Below are 18,792 nucleotides of genomic sequence, written 5' to 3'. Positions count from 1 at the left end.
ATTTTCAGGTGGGGAAGAATGCTCACTTCGATTATGTTCACGTGATTCCCGTAGCAGGCACGATGAAGGGGTGTGTAACCATCCTTATCAACGACGCTTATCAGCCCTGGATTTTTGTCCAGGAGAGCGGCCAGCCTCTCGGTGTGGCCCTTTTCTGCTGCCACCAGGATCCCTCGAGCATCGGCATCTGGTGGATAATTACTTTTCTATTTAATTTGTGAGGGGGACTAGATATTGTCTAGAGAGTGATTTTTTTGTTTCACTTTTAGACTTTTGTTTGAGCTTGACTTTGTTATTGAGCTCTTATTCTGTCAATCAGCTAATTTATTTATAAAATGTCGATGTTTTGGAAAATACAAAACTGCCCAATCTCCAAATTCCCGGGTCTCGTATTTATTTACAAAAAAGAAATTAGTTAGGTAATGATGAATTTGAGATTGTTGACAAGGGAAATCCTAACCTGCAGGATTACGTTGTGCATCGATTCCGTCGTTGTCATCCTCCCAGGCGCTGACCTGCATCCTCTCACTCGGAGGCAAACTCATGAACTTGTCACGAATTTTCTCGAGATCTTGGATTTCATCGTTCTCCTCGTCGGAGGACATCTCGTTTATGTTTTAGGGTGAATTATTGTTGTGACAGCTATTGAAGTTGGAGCACGTGCGCCGGTGGTGGGAGAAGGAAACAGAGTGAACCGGATCCATGAGGATGGAGAACGGATAATAGTGAAAAAATGAAAAATAAATTGTTTGTAATGGATTTGGCGTTTGACAGGAATAAAAATATTATGACGAGGCGATTTATTACTCATTAATTTACGCAATAACTTATTAATTACTTATTAATACTCTGTTGCTTTCGTAAAATCGCAATTTTGAAAGTTAATTTTGAGAAAATTGTAAAGAAATATGATAAAATTTGTCGCTAAAAATCTGAATTTTCAACTTATGATAACTATCATTAACCTTTACTTTGTTGCACCGCTCCAGCTCGATCGGTAGAGTAGTTTCTGAGATACAACAACTTTTGCGAATTTCGTTTTTCCTCAATATCTCAAAAATTACCGCAAGGATTTCAATTTTTATTTCAAAATACTCATCTTCATCGATATCACGACTATATTTTACATCTCAGTATTTTTAACAATCAATAACCAATTAATTAGTCTACTGAAAATCGATCGTCTCTTTTTTTCAATCTTCCCATCATTTTCACCCCCTCGCATTATCCTTTAAACCAGAACCTATGGAGTGCACGAGATTACATGAAGTCGTGGAGAGAATGGGGTACATTGGCCTGTCAATTCCAGCAGAGAGGGCCCAACTCCTCCGAAACTCCCTCCTGATACTCCAGAAAGAAAATCACTTTCGAAAAATTTACTACTGGGGTAGAATCAACGGCGTCGGGAATGACTATCACATCGCCTTTGGTTATGCAAAGGATTCTTTGAAGGACAGAAAATTTTTCTACAGGTACCACTGCTAAATTAATTAATTATCTCCGCATTTTTAATTATCTCTGTCATTGCATAAATAGTCTAGATGGTTTGGACTGGTTATTACTGCCAAAACCGACCAAATGTGGAAAGTTCTTGACACCTCTGGCCACAACTCTGTTCGATGGAAATCCATCGATCGTGACAAATGTTTACAGTAAAAATCCAGCATTTCCACCGGATGAAGATGCTGAAGAATTTTATCAAGTAGAATTAACACCAGTTTATTGACAAAAAAATATTGAAAGAAAGAAAATTTTATTCGCGTGGGGAACGAAATGTTTTGGAAAAATTCTTTATTGGAAAGTTTCCTGAATTTTTGTTTCTAAATTATGATATTGTTCATAAATAATTCAACCGACATTCGGCTAAGATTCAGCCAACATTGAATTTTTTACGGATATTCGTATTGTTTATTTTTCAAATTCGCGGTGTGGAATTTTTACATGTTTTTTTTCTCGTTTAGGGGCCAGTGCCCCAATTTTTGAAAGAAGAAGACCGACTATCGGCGACGGTTGAATTTATAACGGAGGAATGTCAAATAATACCCCGAGGGGCCTTGTACAAACACCCAGATGGTTCTATTACCGAAAATATGGTTTTCCAAGGGCTGGATCCAATTGAATCCTTAGATCAAAAATCGTATGTCCACGCGCGCTTCCCCAGGGAGAAATGGACAGCGAATCTCGTGGTCAGGGATGACTACAACTATTCATTGGATTTCCTGGACCCGATTTCGACAGATGTACCAAAAGGTAGAGACCTCGAATAAATTTATTTTCTTTTAACTTCCGAATGGAAGCTCTGTCAGAATTCGATTGGTTTAGCCGTTTTTTATGAATTTTCATTTCGTTTTGAACCCATATTCGCAACTATCGGGGAAACTATCGATCGATTTCACTTTTTCACCTCTCAAAATTTATAACTTGTCGAGATATTTCAATTTTCCTCTTTAACCCGCTTTAACCAGACTTTCGAAAAGTAAATTACAGTCATTTTTCAGTCCTATAAATTTATGGAATAGTATTCGATTTATAGTCGATGTCTGTTTTTGTTGAGCATAAAAATCTAAACGCAGCCCACATTAAATTTTTTCTCCTCGAATTAAACATGCGAAATTTTAATTAGAACAGGAAATAATCAACTTGCTCTCGTGTTTCATACCCAATTATGGCCCTAGAATGTTGGAACGTCCAGAGATATCTCGCTTCTCGCCTAGTGATCCTGCAAAACCTTTATTGGCCCGGAATGACATTCTATCACATCCCGGAATCACCTCATTATGGCTCCTTATACCTTGGCAATGGCATCAAGAATCTAAATATACCATTTATGGTCTAGACATTCAACGGACGTTAAATAAATTCAGCATAAAATTTTCCGAAAAAATATAAGTGTGCAATTGTTTTTCCCTTTTTTTTCTTTATCCCATAAAGCGCCGACACCTATTTATTCGGCCAACATTTCGCCAACATTCCGCCACCATACCAACCATAATGTTTTTGTTGTTGTGAGTGATAAATTAATAAATTAATCAAGTTCTCTTTGTTCTATTTTATTTTGTAAAAAAAATAATCTCATTTTCCCAAAATTAAATTGTAGCACTTTTGCATTCTCCTGTGTCACATATGATATTTTCAAATAAATAACGTATGGTGTTGTAGTGCAATGTTGCATAGTAATTTTTACTGTCGTAACATTTTATAAAGTACTAAAAAAATTTTTTTCCGTGCATGTCACGGGTGTGAATAACGAGATCTAGGCACGATCGTAAATAGAATCGATCAGCAAATAGATCGAGCCATCTACCGTTCTCTCTTTTCCACGGGGTAACGGACGCTGCGATTGTCGGTGATATATTTGGGTCTGATGTCCAAGTGAGACAGACAGATCGTAAGGGCGGTATTGTCTTTGGCAGAGATTATCGTGACACCGTTTTCATCACCGAGTGAAGCGCCACTCAAGCTGTATCGACTTGCTGATCGATCTCAGTGCATCAATTGATTTTGTTTCGCGAACTAACGAGTGTTCCGAGAACAATTGGTCCCAAAGCTATAAAAAAAGAGGGGGGGAGGAGGGGTCAACGGAGGGGTGAATTTGCAAATTTGAGAAATTGACAATTGACATTTGTCGGTGGTCAGATTTATCGATCTCGTGGTCGCTGATAGATGTTGATTAATACGACTTCACTGGCAAGTATATCTTCAATTTCCCCTTCCCTTCAGTTGTGCATAGATATATTAAGATATATTAGGTTGAGGTCGACTGAGATAACATCAACTCAACGATGAGCTGCCGTCTTCCGCGTTTGCGAAAGTATTTTCATAGACAAATGATCCTGTCCCCGGTCGATGACCAATCGATTTATCGGTGATTTATTTTTAACGGTTTATTATTTTCTATTACGTAATCGGGAAGATTTTTGAAGAGTCGAGAGGATTTGTGCTATTTTCGATTGAGTGGTAGTATTTTTAGGGGATTCGAAATTTTTTTTTATCAAAAAAAATGCCTGGAAATTTTTAAAAATCGAGAAAATGGAGGACTAATTCATGTGACCCAAAAGCAGTGGGAAATTTCCTGGGAGAAAGTTAGATTGCAGAGTTTCAGTAGCAACATTATTTAGTTATTGAAAAATGCTCCGCCAAATATTTCCCCAAGTTTTTCCAACGCAAAAAACAGTGACCATCATTTTCCAAAACCGTTCACTCAGAATTTTCTCAAAAACCGGGAAGTTATGTAATGAAAGTGATCGGCCATAATTCGGAAAATGCCGATGATTTTAGATGAAGAAGAGATGTCGCTGATAAACCTAAAATTTTCAAAATTCGATAACACACCATGGGGCTTTCGACTGGTGGGTGGCAGTGATTTCCCCCAGCCGCTGACCGTCATAAGAGTAAGTTTAAAAAAAATTCTCATACCCCAGTAATTGCTGAAGAATATTCCAAGGTCATCGTGTCTTTTTAGGTAGCGGAGGGAAGTCTCGCGGAATGCATGGGCCTGAACGTCGGTGATGTTGTTGTGCGACTGAACGACGACCCCGTGAGCAAACTGACGCACGGTGAGGCCCACGAGTCCCTAGTGCAAGCGGGAAATAATTTCACTCTCGTGGTACACAGGTAAATGATTAGACGAAAAATTTTGATTAAAACACCAACAATCGAGCAACGATATATCGATAATCCCAAATGACGATGTTCCATCGAACATTCTTAGTTTGACTTGGAAATGATCGACATTCACCTGAAATCGATACGTCGATTTATCGATCGCAATAGGAAAAATCGATTATCGAAACACGATACACCGAACTCCTGTCGAAAATTCCGGAGTTCAACTCAACTTTTCTCATTGAATATCGAACCGACTTGTCCCCTCGAGATGAGTCACCAGTCGAACGTTGAAATTTTCTTTCGCCCGCGCATCGCGTTCCGGAGTGGATTTTCCCCTTTTTCTGGTGATTTTTATCAACATTTTTCTCTCCCCGAAGAGATATTTAATGGTTTTGCAATTGCCTTGTTTACCTTGTATCGATTCACAACTACAAAGAGCAATAAACAAGTTTTTAATTGATGAGACAGTCGGTATATATTTAAACAAAATAAATAACAAAGTTATCTCTGGCTTTGTACCTTGAAACGTCCGGCCTTGACCGTAAATATTCAACTTGGCCAATTAGACACCAGATCCAACCAACGCAGAGCCAATAATTACATTTAATAACTCACGTCGACTATCGTCCACTTTAGTTCAATCATTGGGACCAATCGATCAAGACTCTAGGCGATTAAATTGTTCATTTTGATTTCTCATTGAATTATTTTCGTTTTCTTCAGAGGCGAGGAGGCGCGCCAGGTGGCCGAGGCCATTCAGGAGGAAAATATCGTACCTTACAAACCCGTGAGTCTTTCCCACTGCGAAAATAGCGAAAATAACGTTGATAAATGATACCATTGGGTCTAGTAACTATTGATCCGCTGGAAGTGAGAATTTATTGGTGAATATGCAGTCGCGGATTAATAAATCAATTGATTTGAAGATTGTGTTTTTATTTTAGTCGTTATTTTGATGTAATGGTTACTAAACTCAATATATGGGAAGAAAAGTTGGGTAAAAATTGCCAAAGTCACGATATATTTAAGGGGGCGAGGGGTAATCGGGGGATGAAATGTCATTCGATGAAAAATACCGGTTCAACAAAAATATTTATGAAAGCAAAATTATTCTCTGTTGTCGAAAAATTATTTAGGGCATCGGGGAAGGTATTTGCATTCACTGGGATAATTATTGACACATTGTAATGAGTAAATTATATACTTTTCCAGTAAAAATGGAAAAACATTTAAAATCCCAGTTGTTACACTTAGAGAGAAATTTATTCAAAAACTTTTCGGACTGGGAATTCGGCGTTGAAAATTTCATTGAATTAAATACAAATTTTTCTTTAGAAAATTTTCTTTAAAAAATCATCTTTGTCGATAATTCCTGATTCCTTTTGGCAATTTTTCTCCAACGTTTATTTCCGTCTGCCTATGCCCCCCAGATTTCCCGAGTTAATCGATTATTCCTCCCCTCCATAATCAATTATTACGCAGATTGATGAAGTTAAAGCTTTGAAAGCACTCGTTGAAGATTTGAGAGATCCAGAGGAACTGCCACCGCTGGATGGCCCATCCCTTGATTTGAATTCTGACGACGAAGGGGAGAGAAAGAGGCAGTCGCCTGAATTACAAGAGCCGGCGAAAATCGAAGTGATTGAGGATCGATCGCCTCAACCCGCTATCAGAGATCCAAACGTCGAGCCATTGCCCAGAAAAGATCTGACTGAAGAGGAAATTGCCGATTTGATTGTTGAAGAGGAGGAATTACTCGAGGTCGAGGACAAATCTGTATTGGGGTAAGTCCATCTATCTGCGTGTGAATAAATATATTTTATTGGTAATATGGGTCATGAGGGTAATCTAGACATTCAAGGGAATATGAAACGATCAAAAAAAATCAGAAGAAGAAAAAACTGAAAATTCCATTTTTTTACTTGACAATTCATAATTTACTGGAAAAATTAACGAAAACAGATAAATTTCCATCCGAGAAAAAAACATAAAAATTTCGAAAATATGAAAATTATCGCGAAGATATAAAAATATTTTCCTGTAACTATTTTTTTTATTTATGAAGAAACGTCAATGACTCAACGATATTTTCTCACTCGTCATTTGTAATAGTCAATGTTCAAGGGCCCGGGTTCGTTTGGAATTAGATCCACAGCTCACGGCCGTCCGTTAATTTGTGAAGACTTGAAAAAAGCGAAGAAAAAGTAAAAATAGCGGAAAATATTTACTTCGCAATAATTTAACGGAAATTAATCAGTGTCTCATGTCACGTGATTAGTTGCAAATTGTTAGAGAAATTTGCAACGAATTCTCTTGAAAATAAAAATAAATAATAACAGGAAAATATCTCGAAATGAAACATTGCATTTTTTTCTCAAAGATCCATTTTTCAAGAATCTATAATCGATCTAGGATCGATACAGGACATAGGATCTACGATCGATAATTATCCGGGGTCGATTTCCAGCTGCGGTAAAGCGAAAGTTTTTTCACTCTAATTCTAATTCTGTTCGAATCATTTTTCTACCTATCGGGGAATAAAAAAAACAGGATCAACTGACTGGGGAGATCCTCCCGGAGATCCCTTTACCGGACCCTTCGATTTACCCCTCCCACTCACTTTCAGGGTGAATTTCAATAAAATTCGTCCGCGAGCTCCTCTTTTGCGGGAGTCCAAGGTCCTCGAGGAGCTCCAAAAAATCGCCGTGGAGGAGCCACCGCGGGTGCAAGAGCTGAAACACCAGACGACATTTCTCCAGAAGCCAGAGCGACCGATTCCAAAGAAAAAAGACGACAATAACGAAAATCAGTCCGAGGGCTACAAAGTCGTGATAAAAAAACAACCGAAGAAGAGTGTGACAGAGAAACTAGCTCAACGTGGTCTATTAAAAACCCCCGAGCCCTGTAATAAAAATCAATCGAGCGAGCCAGCAATAACCCCAGAACCTCTTGAAATGTCTCGACCAGAGTCATCAGCCTCTGGGCCGCGAATAGTGGAAATTCCAATTGAAGTTGAGGGCCGGCCTTCGTCGAAGGCCTCGAGTCATCCACGAAGTGATGGGCCAAGTGGTGATGAGAAATGTTCATCGCGTTGCGAAAGTTATCGTGAACAAACACCCGAACCCGAACCCGAGCCCGAATCCAAACCTGAGCCACAAGCGCCAATTTTTGACAAGGAGAAGGTCAAGGCACTCGTCTCAACTGAAATCAATTTGGAGAAACAATTGGAAAGTGTTCAGAATCAATTGCTCGCATTGAAACAACTTCCCAGTGAGATTGAAAATCATCTGAGAATTGTTTCGGAACAGTTGCACAAAATTATGGAGCTCAGCGGAGTGCAGAACAGCGAGAGCAGCTCGCGAAGAGGTTCTTCAGGTATTTAAACAATTTTTAGTTAACTATTTCCGGAAATAGCAGTCAATTTTTCGTTATGGATGGGGTGTTTTTTCCTGAAATTTAATTTAAAAATTCTCAAATTTTAACAAAAAAAATGAAAATAAATGATGAATAATAATCATAATGAGTGGAGAATTGCTTTCAATTATATCTATTATGGTGTCAATATGCTCAAATGAACGAGCAATGTGATATACTACTCAGCCGACGTTGGGCCAACATTCAGCCGACATTTCCCAGAATGTCGGCTGGATGTTGGCCCGTCTTTTCCAAGCTAGAATCTGGTCCCAGTAATGTTAGTAATATCGAATTAACGTCACAAAGATGTGGCAAGTCAGGCAGGTCCACGAGAAGAGGACACCGCAACTCGCGAAGAGTGCAAAAATGAGGACGAGGACCATCTTCACGTATCGGAATCAGAGTTCTCCAGATCATCTCCAGCGACAGTGATCAGCGAGACTCCATCTATCATCGAACCCGAATCCGAAATGGAGCAAGTGGGGGAGTCGGAAACCAGTGAAATGGAAGTCACCCTCAAGGATGACGAGCACAGGGTGAAGAAGTACATCGCGTCATACGAAACAAAAGTCTTCAGGTCGCGAGACCCCAGTCCTGCGCCTTCTCACGGTGAGGTTCAATCCACTGATTATTTATTAGGGTAATTTTAATTAGAATGAGGAACCGATGAGATGAAGTGTCAATATTTATTGTCTAGTAGACGATACTGTTTGTTTGATATTGATCGGATATTTTTTTGGAAAAAATCAGGAAGTTACGAACCAGATCCGAATATGTCGCCAAAAGACCAAGTTATACAGGAATTGAAGGTATTGAAAGAATTGAAGGCCGTTGGCCTGAGTATCTAAAAAAGCCCGACCTCGTAACAAATTTACACAGCATCTTCAGATATCTCCATCTGTCGTCTCTAATTCACCGAGAATTATGATATCCCTATAATTATCTCAAACGTACTGTTGTTTTTTGTCAGCATGATTGCACATCTGGTGAACACCATTGTTGACAATGTCAATGAGACTCACAAAAAATATTCGTGATGTTAGGCTCGTTCACTCCTTACACTGATGGAAAAACGTGTTTTTATTGAAATTACTCTCTCTCGAGAAAAGTATTGTCTGTTTAAATCAACTGCCAGTAAATAAAATTTTCCACTACATTTTATCCAAAATTTTATTGCATTTAACCGCGAAACAAAAATTTTTGAATTAATAAAAGATTAATATAAGTGACAATGTTTTCGTTCAGAGTTCATTAGATACCGTATGTAAGAGAATATTAAAAAACCAAAAAGTACGAAACCCATATAATTACAAAATAAATAAATAAATTAGTAAAAAACACTGGAAAAACGTTTAGATCATCACCAGCATTTTTTTTTAAACAAACTAACTTGAAATGATTTAAAAACTCTTCTCCACTAATGTCCCATTTTACCCCGAGTCTCCCCGATGTTAACAAAAAAAAAAATTACATTTCCAGAAAACATGTATTTCCTCAAAATTTAATTTTTTTTTAATAACAATGACTTAACGATTGAGAATGACAGTGTTCTCCAGAAAAATAATTTTTTCTGTCAGTTCCCATGTTCCTACTCGTGTCCACTGACTCTGATATCTTCCTCTCCCCAAATGATAGTGCACGCAATCGTGATCGAGGTTCCATAAAATCTATCAAACAGTCCCTGACATGACAAACCCATTGGGAGTGAAAAATTATAGAAAAATAATCCGGCGAGTGAAATAATTGTGTGATTGACAAGCAATTAAAATGATTTCTCGATCCGGCAGCACAGAGGAGGAAGAAAGCGATCGCACGATCTCTGGCCCCAGGCTAAACAGCTGGAGCTCACTTATGGACGAAGATGGAGGTGTCCAAATGATTTTTTCAATGATGAAATGATAGCTGAGGTATTATCGGGACAGGCGGAAGTCATTCGTGGCAAAGCACTTGGGTAACTACCGTATTTACTGTCTTGTGATTTTTTTTATTGAAAAATTTTTGATTTTTAATTCTTGGCTGTTGTAACAACCGGCTAATTATGTGTTTGTATCAACATAATTAATTATGTTCATTCTTTATCGAAGAAAATCTACTTTTTATTTGTTGCTCGAAGGAACAAGTGGACAATGGGTCTTTTAAAATTAATGAGAAGAATATTGCTGCTAAATTTGCAATTCGGACGTATAATAATTTTTTACGCTAATTATTCTTTTGTAAACTAACCACTTATCAATCTGAGACAAAACATTGGAGATGTAAATTCAAATAGGTCCAAAGGTTTCATCGCAAGCAAAAAAAATGTTCTGACGCAATTAATGAAAAGGGGCCCATTAGCCGAAAGAGGGCAGAAAGGGCTAATTAGCCGAAAGAGGACAGAAGGGGCCAATTAGTCAAAAAAGAGCAGAAAGGGCCGGAGCATGTATTAAAAAAACGAATGGAAAAATTCTACTAAATTTCTGTTTTCTAAATAATAATGACAGGACCTTCTCATTATTCGTTTCAGCGTTAATTTTAAAAAATACGAGAAAGCTTGGCTACCGAATTACGATCACTTAATGAACTCGAGTGTATACAAGATGCTGCATAAGATGGAACGCGAGCCAAAAACTGGAATTCCCGCTCGGCCACCCAAGGTCGTTGCTGCTGAAGACATACTGGAGAGAGTTGTAAGTTTTAAGCGCTAGTATTTCTCCCTTATCTTCACGTTTACCCAGCTCCCTGATAATTATTGATAATAATAATTGATGAAAAAAATAAAGAAACGGATTACAATGAAACCCGATGACTGGAGCGTTGTTCTGTTCCAGAAAACACCGGCCTGAGTCAACAGAGGGGAATTGGGAAAAATCATCACGAAGATATTTCAAACGTCAATATCTTACAGTCGATTAATTTTCATGTACCCTATTTGTACGATAATTTAAGATGTTAATGAAACAACAGGGGAATATCGTCGAAATTAATTGATGAGTGAATTATGTAATGACTCATAGTGACTATGAGTGTGTGATTTTTTTGTAATATTTGATTCAATCTGTTGCAATCTGAAGAGCATTCAATAAAGTGGAATATGTTGAAGTTGAGGGATTTTACTTGTTCATTCGGCGAGATTAATTGATAGTGGCTAATTGGTTTTATACTCATCCAATCAAATTAATTAATTAATCAATTTTCTCCTTCATTATTTGTGAAAATATATCAATTGTAAACATTCACGCGAACTTGCAACAAATTAATCGTTAAAAATAATTTTTTTAAAAGACCACATTCAATCCCTCGTTTTTTTCAATCCCGTTATCAGGTGTCAAGGAATGTTCTCCTGACCATCTTCTCGATAACTCACCCGATGACACACCTTCTCCCCCCTCACCCCACTCTCTGAATATCCCCGATGACGAATGAAAAATCTCCCAACGACCCAGATGATGTATCAACCCAACCACTGGTTGAATCACCCAAACGTCTCCAATCCCACCATCACGTCGGTGGATTCCACTCTCAAAACTCCAAACCAATTCTATATTTCTTCATGTGCCTCTAGGCACACACCAAGAGGAGAGCGTGACGTAGACTCAAAACAATTTATGTAAAGTATTCTAGTCATGATTCACGAACTAGTTCGCGCACTCGTGACTGCCACGGGCGCATTATAATGCAGTTTAATCTTTAATCAAAATATTTTATCCCTCCCCCTCGTCCCCGATGTCAAGCCGGTACTGTATCATCACGTAAGCAAATTGTGCTCCGTTAATTAATTATGGTGAGCGCATTGATTGCCGGAACGTTCGTTGACTTGAGGAATTAAATCCTACGTCACGTGTATTTACATTCTCTGATACAACAAAAGGGGAGACGATGGAATGGAAAAAATTCAGGGTCGATTTAATCGGTGAAGTGATCAATTGATTGAAGTGGATATTTTTGAGATGATGTTTTAGTGAGGATTTAGTAAAAAAAAAAATTGTTTTGCAGAATATTCATTAACTTCGGAGAATTATTTATTTTTTCTATATTATATTTCTCCGGTAAAGTTAGGGCAATAAAAATAGTCGTTATGTTTGAATTATGGTAATTAGATTGTTATAGAACATAATCATGGTGGCAATGACCTTGAGTGGAGTACTTGGATAATTATGAGTAGTAAAAAATTCTTCGAAATTATTCCCTCTGGAGAATCGGAAGTTTAGAAAAATGAAAAATCATTAACGGATTTTGTTTAACGTTCTGGGGAACAGTCATTAATTAGATTAATAAGTTAATTAGATTGCCAGTTGCAAATTCTTGCAGGAACTTGCAACAAATTTTGTTAACAATTAATAAATAATAATTAAATAATTCGTTGACTAACCAATGAAATGATCAAGGCCACGATGTAGTTTTATAATTGAACTTATTAATTGTAGGAGAAATCGTGGGGAATTTTACTAGATTCCTGGTAAAATTTCTGAGAAATTTTTCCCCAAATGCGAGAAAATGTCCCATTAAAAAAATTTTTTTTTTTACAAATTCCGTTCCATGTGATAATAAAAACTCATCGAGACAAAGGGTTTCCGTTTCCCCTTAAAGCTCCTCGATTTTTCCCCCAGCAATTTTTAGGGCCCGGTACCCTCCACCCGGCGCTTTGTTTCGACGAAGCTTCCGCGTCTTGCACCAGGTGTTACTATTCATGATTTCCCACCCGCGGTGCCTCGCGTAATTCATTCGCCTGCATAGCCCTCAGATGATTAACCAAACCCAATGGAATGAAAGAACCTGAAGAGGTACGTTCACATTGCTCACGTGTAAAAGGGAAAGTTGGCTATTTTCCTCGGCCGAGCATCAAAAAGCCGGGTGAAAAGAGATTACACATTTTTTCGAAATGAGGAAAGACCTTGCGACGAGGTCGGAGCAGTCGGAGGGTCCGCTGTTGAGCCTCGTCTTTCACGTTTGAAAGCCAAAGTGAGACGGATGGAACTCGAGAAGATTGGAAAGCCAGTGAAAGGGAAAAGAGAAAAGGAAGAAAAGAGACATCTGTAAACCTTGTACTGCCTCTTGTTTATCTTATTTTTCACTCGAAACTGCGATGGAACATGTGCTCCGGGGGATTAATTTCCTCATTCGCTCATTTTTCTGTATACATATGTGTACACACGAACATGCATAAACGTATACATGTATGTATACATATATATGTGTATCATACACGTATATCATAATACATATGATTTTTCCAAATTTTATATATTATTTTAATAATGTCAAGTAAAGATCAATTTTTTTATCAAAAAATCATTTATAATTTAATATCACTCATCCTTTTAACCCTCACGAACCTTAAAATTTTTTCAGCGTTAGGCAATACTGCCCTGTGACCCTCACCAACCCCTTAACCCTTATGAAAATTCCAATTTTTTTTAATGCTCGACGCCACTACCCCCTGCCCCCTCTGACCGTCATGGCCCTTATAACCGCTGAATTTTTTTTTGCGTCAAACAAAATGACTTTTTTAAATTACATGAAGACATATAAAAAAAAACCAGAGAAAAAAAATTACACCCAATTTTTTTGTGAACAAGAATTTCGAGGTGATTTGTTCGCCTTGAAAAAAAAAATTCTCAAAAATATATTTCTCTCGACTTGGATTACAGGTGGATTTACACCCTGACAATGTAGTATTTACGCTTGATACCCGACAAATAATAAAATCCAAACAGAAGTGTTTCCTACATGAGTCTGCATGAATTTCCCTACCACATGTACACCAACTCGGGTCATACACATTCTGACATTAATATTTATGGGTAAGAGTGCAAATGGCTGACAATGGACCCGTATGGTATCGGCAGAGGGGCTTTAAAACCTTCCTCCAGATCTTTACTGAGGAGGTGGAGCAAAAACGATGACTCCAACCGGAGTGAAAAAGAGAAGAAAACCCTGTGGGGCAGTGGCGGGAGGAGGGGGGGGGGGTTAAAGGAGAGGAAGAGGCGGATGGAGAGGGGAAAAAAGTGAGAAAGCGAGAGGGAAAAAACGAGGAAGAGGAGACGAAGGTAGGGATGGAGTGAAATGTTGAGAATGCCGTGTCTTGCCATCCCGTACCACCACCATATCAACCTCACCAAAGCCCGATACCACCACCATTTTTCCTCCCCACCCCCTTCGGGTTTGAAACAGACGCACGCGCTCTTTCGTAGCGTTTGGGTCGTTTGAAATCGCGTGGAAAAACCTCCAACTGACCAGACAGTTTCAACATTTACTTCGGTTTTTGCGTTTACCCAGTGACTATCGTATTTCAGTGGCCGAATAGACTCGGGAAATTTTTTTAAAAAATTCCTCCTCTTCAGTTACGCCTGTTAATTTTTTTTTTACATTTATTTATAACCACTGGATATTTATATTTGTAACACAACGCGTGAACCAGTGCGTGATACGTTTATTCTGGAGTTACGAACGAGACGAGGAAGACTCGACAATTCGATTATTATTAAATTTGCGATTAAAAGTGCGATTATTAATTGAATTTTTTTTTCCAATTTTTTTTTGTGAGATTGACAAGTGAGAGGAACTGTCCGCCGATCGATTCGATTAATCAAAAATTTTTTACACCGTTTTGTGAGTGATATGGCGCAGCTGATAAGTGTCAAACTGTCGAGATTCGACGGTTCGCCCTGGGGATTTCGTCTGCAGGGGGGCAAGGACTTCGGTACACCCTTGATTGTCCAAAAGGTGAGTCATCCCTCATAGTTGTTCATGTTGTCTACCCGGAAATAAATTCCCTTGACCGGAAGAAAATTCTTGGTGACGAAATACGATAGGGAGAACTGACCAGGCGTTTAGGGGCAGGAAAATTCGTTTTTCCCGCCCCCTCAGGGGTTAGGAATTTCCCGGGCTGTTACTGATTCAACCCCACATTTCCTTCCAACACCCCCCCGACTCCCTCAATGACCCCATGGACATTTGGAATCTAAAAAACAATTACGTAACGACAAAAACGAACGCCAAATTTCACGCGCATCGACAGAAATCGTTGCCAACAACGTTGAAGTGGTGGATTTTCTAAGACGAAATTTGGCATCGAAACGCGACAACTCGACGAGTAATTCGAGATGGGTTGAGACGAAATTTCTCTTTTCTCTTTCATTTATCTGTCATAAGAAAACTACGATAAAGGGATACAATACCCCCCTCACAAGAAATTCAAAGTTATTGAAATTTTTTCTATTGAATTCAATTTATAATTTATACTCGTAAATATGAAATTTTAAAATTTAAATTAACAGTTATTTTGAATGATAAAAAACAAGATATTTATGCAATGTCAATTGATTCTTATTCGCCCTTTGTAGAATAAAAAAAAAATCAAATGTCTTAAACATAAGGGAATATAATTCTTGTGATAATTGTGGATGAGTTGAGACATAATTTCTCTTTTCTCTCTCATTTATCTGTCATAAGGAACCGCTTTCGAAATTTTTTTTGTCTCATCTTCTTTTTTATCTCAAGAGCTTCCTGAATTTATGGGGCATCTGTTCGCCGGTCTATAATGGATAAATAACCCCTGAAATATCGAACATTTGTGTCACGAATGCGCAGTGGACCAGTGATTCACATTTGCACGAGTCTTGGGGACAAGAAGAGGAACTGGTCGAGCGGAACTCGCGTTTTCCCGCCTTTGCAATCGTCGATGCGTTTTTTTTGCTTTTTGGAAATCGGGGGATTTGCGAGTGTGTGTGGGGAGGGGGGATAGAGACGCCGTCACTGGTAATCCGAGGCAAATTATTTGGGTGTTCTATTTCGAGAAGGTGCCTTTGCGAAACCACACGAGAAGCTTCATGAACTACCGGCGAAGCGAATTTACCCGATGGACGGACCGTTTTTCCTCAATTCATAATTTAATGGGAGAAGCGGTTTTCTGGAGGAGAATGTGGGGGGAAGGGAAGGAGGAGGGAGGGACTATTATATTATTAAAAATATGTTCAGAAGAACCTTGAATTGATTCGATATATGTTGGAGAATATATGGAATTTATTTTTTATTTTTTATATGTTTTTATGTATTTATTTACTTTTATAAATTTGTTAGGAATTTGGGGAATTTATGGGGTTGAAATGAACAATAGATTTTTGTGAGGAATTTATTATGAAGGATAGAGGGGATAAAGAGAGTGTCACATCGAAAAAAAAGTTCCTTTTTTGGAGGAACTTTAAAAAATTTTTAAAAACCACTAAGAAACCACCAGGAAGTTTGGAGCACATTATCGTGGGTAAAATATCACTTTACGCGCAGTAAAGTGATCAATCAGTCGAAAATCAATTTTCTCTAATGCGTCCCAAATATGTCAAACACTTGTTTGATTGAAAATGAATACATTTCCAATTTCGGCGATCAGACACAATCTTTATGCACAAAATCACAAAAATCACTCGGAAAATGACACAATGATTTTCTTTTCGAATTGGAAAATTTTTCCAAGTCGACTGTTCCCTCAAATAATCCTGAAGAACCTCAAGTAGGAAAACAACACGCGTATATTTCAATAAATTGCAAACCACATCCACCACATCCGCTGATTTCCGCTATTTCTGTCGATGGATGAGTCGCCAGGTTAAACGCGCAAAAATACTGAGAAAAAAATATGCCACTCGCTCCTGGTATTTTTATTTAACTCGAGGATTATCGATAGACTTGGGGTCTTTTTGAGTAGCTGAGGTGCTTCCCATACATATGCGTGACTTGACGTTTCGTCGACGATAGCAGGGACGAGTCAGTTTTATTATCGGCACCGGACAAGGCCTCATCGACGTATAAATATTGCACTCCGATCGTGTGAAACTTCCTCGCATCGCGATAACGCAGGCATTTTTATGGCTTCTACGTATGGAAAATTTTACATTGACCGGAAAACCACACCACTAGATATATTCAGGAAAAATAAGGGAAGTCTCCAGGTGATTTTTCCCGGAGAAGGAAAATTTACCAGGAAATTGACCATTTATTGTCTGTAAACGCTAAAATTCTTGAACAATTACCAATTATTGATCACTATATTATATATTGTATGGACAATATATATCTTAGTCCGAGGGTAAGGCCCAACATAGGCCCACCAGTATAACGCAAGCCTATTATAATATTTTTGTAAATTCATCGCGAATTCTTAAAATACATTAAATTTCCGAAATACACATTTTTTAATTTATTCTTTAAATAAAAAGCCAAAGCCTTTTCCCAAAAAATTCACCAAAAACCCCCTTTTGATGTACAAGTGGGTACACCCCTCAACCCAGAATTCCATTATCGCTTGAGAAAAAATTCCTCATTTGAAATTCTCTGTCTGGCTCCGGTGATTCCGTCTTTCCCTTGATAATGAAGTGGATACGGTTCCACCTGGATTGGGCCAGAGATATCGCTGTAATCGTCACGCTCATGTGGCCCTGATGTATCTCCCTATGATGATGGGGATTATTTTTTCTCCTTTCGCCGGGGCTTTGTCGAGACGTAAATTGCACTTTCCCGTGCATTAAATGGGAGAGACAGCTCATGCGAATTTCTGCTGAATATCGGCCTAAACCACCCGGAACAAATTTGTATGTGATACTTGGTTGCAACAGGCAATGATCGTGTCTACGGTTGACCACAACACGGAAAGAAAAATCTGTAAATCCGTGGCACAGTAAAAAATGAAGGAAGGTACAATAAAATAAACTAATGTAGACAGAAATTTTTAAAGAACTTCTATCAATTTTTCATTTAAATTCAAATAAAAAATTATGGACCTTTAAATTTTATAGTGCTGTTTCGTATATTTAACGACGGTGCATATCATTAATTACAAAATGTATTACAAAATTTCGAGTATTGATAGGAATTTTTATGTGTGAATAAAACCGATGGTACTAGTCTTGTATTTTGCGCCTCGATTCTAGTGCCCCGTACGATAATTTTTCTGGAAGTTTTCGCTCCGTGAAGGGTATGCACCACGTCCTACGATCGCTATCGCTTTTGATATTTCATGCGCACCATCTCTAACGACAATGCGATACTCCCAACAATTTCCATACGATTTCGATTTAACCTTTTGTTGTTGGCAGTTCCGGGAGATTTGGTTTTTTTATATTTCCCGAATGGTACGTCTCAGGTGAGAGACACTGAGAGAAAAATATAATTTTGTCAGTCATATTTGTTTAGGAGAAACAAATGCCCGAAATTTGGGAAAATCCACTCTAAATTTCTGTCAGAAGAATATTTAATGGCAAAATGATATTTTTCTCTCAGTGAAGGTACCAGGTTGCAGTTCTTTTTAAAAATATCTTATCGATTTTATACTGTCACGATCAATTGCATGGAGTCTACAATGCGAATGATTGACGTTTCTCGACCGACGTGATCGATATCTCATCGAGATTTCGCTGTGATGTTCGTAAGTTTAGAAAAATCATAAGGATTTTTTGAAGTTCGTAGTTTTTCGCGTTACGGATCCATTTGTATTTATTACTGATTATCTATCAACGATATTCGGAGTCCGGAAGTAGTTCGGGGAGAAGGAAAACCCTTATGAGGGGGTGGAAATTTTACTGCTCTGAAAGTTTAAAATGTGAGGATTTAGGATACATTTTTAGTTTTAGTGTCTGTTGAGAATCGGCAGAGTAACGAATATAGAAATAAAAAAAGAATGGGAAATATTTTTGTTTTAATAGCTGATGGAACTCACATTGTAAAGTATTTATAATTTTTATGTCGTAATTTAATACGAGGAAATATAAGAACAGTGAAGATCTATACAAATAAGAAAAA

General features: G+C 38.1%; 4 protein-coding genes across 16 annotated transcripts in view; 3 read left to right on the top strand and 1 right to left on the bottom strand.

Annotated features, from left to right (window-relative positions):
* Positions 1–18,792, bottom strand: part of Ankrd49 — a 49,112-nt gene that overhangs the window by 945 nt on the left and 29,375 nt on the right. For 4 of the 6 annotated variants that reach the window (XM_064119078.1, XM_064119080.1, XM_064119082.1 and 1 more), the window contains 2 exons: positions 461–642; positions 27–187 (listed from right to left, as the gene is read on the bottom strand). In XM_064119078.1, coding sequence (XP_063975148.1) covers positions 27–187; positions 461–605 — 306 coding nt within the window. In that variant the 5' untranslated portion in view covers positions 606–642. Of the gene's footprint in view, positions 1–26; positions 188–460; positions 884–4,416; positions 4,550–18,792 lie in introns of those variants that run through there. The other 2 variants (XM_064119083.1, XM_064119081.1) reach the window with 2 other exon arrangements.
* LOC135161478 (radial spoke head protein 9 homolog) lies at positions 1,243–2,969 on the top strand. The gene is made up of 4 exons (XM_064119076.1): positions 1,243–1,472; positions 1,537–1,702; positions 1,962–2,250; positions 2,676–2,969. The coding sequence occupies exons 1-4, from the start codon at positions 1,246–1,248 to the stop codon at positions 2,834–2,836; spliced, it is 843 nt and encodes a 280-aa protein (XP_063975146.1). The 5' UTR covers positions 1,243–1,245; the 3' UTR covers positions 2,837–2,969.
* LOC135161467 (titin-like) lies at positions 3,504–11,100 on the top strand. Its single transcript, XM_064119057.1, has 11 exons — positions 3,504–3,687; positions 4,279–4,391; positions 4,463–4,614; positions 5,332–5,395; positions 6,091–6,392; positions 7,235–7,983; positions 8,329–8,631; positions 8,773–8,831; positions 9,810–9,973; positions 10,526–10,688; positions 10,830–11,100. Exons 2-11 carry the CDS (start codon positions 4,290–4,292, stop codon positions 10,842–10,844), a joined length of 2,073 nt encoding a protein of 690 aa, XP_063975127.1. The 5' UTR covers positions 3,504–3,687; positions 4,279–4,289; the 3' UTR covers positions 10,845–11,100.
* Zasp52 (PDZ and LIM domain protein Zasp) overlaps positions 14,175–18,792 on the top strand; it is a 28,193-nt gene continuing 23,575 nt past the window's right edge. For 4 of the 8 annotated variants that reach the window (XM_064119049.1, XM_064119048.1, XM_064119047.1 and 1 more), the window contains exon 1: positions 14,176–14,724. In XM_064119049.1, coding sequence (XP_063975119.1) covers positions 14,620–14,724 — 105 coding nt within the window. In that variant the 5' untranslated portion in view covers positions 14,176–14,619. Of the gene's footprint in view, positions 14,725–18,792 lie in introns of all 8 variants that reach the window. The other 4 variants (XM_064119045.1, XM_064119052.1, XM_064119051.1 and 1 more) reach the window with 4 other exon arrangements.

This window comes from Diachasmimorpha longicaudata, chromosome 4 (assembly GCF_034640455.1).
Source record: "Diachasmimorpha longicaudata isolate KC_UGA_2023 chromosome 4, iyDiaLong2, whole genome shotgun sequence".
Classification (NCBI taxonomy): domain Eukaryota; kingdom Metazoa; phylum Arthropoda; class Insecta; order Hymenoptera; family Braconidae; genus Diachasmimorpha; species Diachasmimorpha longicaudata.
Note: the sequence above shows the minus strand (reverse complement) of the source record. Positions and strands in the feature narration are given on the sequence as shown.

Coding starts and splice junctions, on each gene's coding strand:
- LOC135161478 (XM_064119076.1), top strand. CDS start 1,246: ATGGAGTGCACGAGATTACATGAAGTCGTGGAGAGAATGGGGTACATT. Junction 1,473..1,536: donor GACAGAAAATTTTTCTACAG/GTACCACTGCTA, acceptor TTGCATAAATAG/TCTAGATGGTTTGGACTGGT. Junction 1,703..1,961: donor ATGCTGAAGAATTTTATCAA/GTAGAATTAACA, acceptor TTTCTCGTTTAG/GGGCCAGTGCCCCAATTTTT.
- LOC135161467 (XM_064119057.1), top strand. CDS start 4,290: ATGTCGCTGATAAACCTAAAATTTTCAAAATTCGATAACACACCATGG. Junction 4,392..4,462: donor AGCCGCTGACCGTCATAAGA/GTAAGTTTAAAA, acceptor GTGTCTTTTTAG/GTAGCGGAGGGAAGTCTCGC. Junction 7,984..8,328: donor CTCGCGAAGAGGTTCTTCAG/GTATTTAAACAA, acceptor AACGTCACAAAG/ATGTGGCAAGTCAGGCAGGT.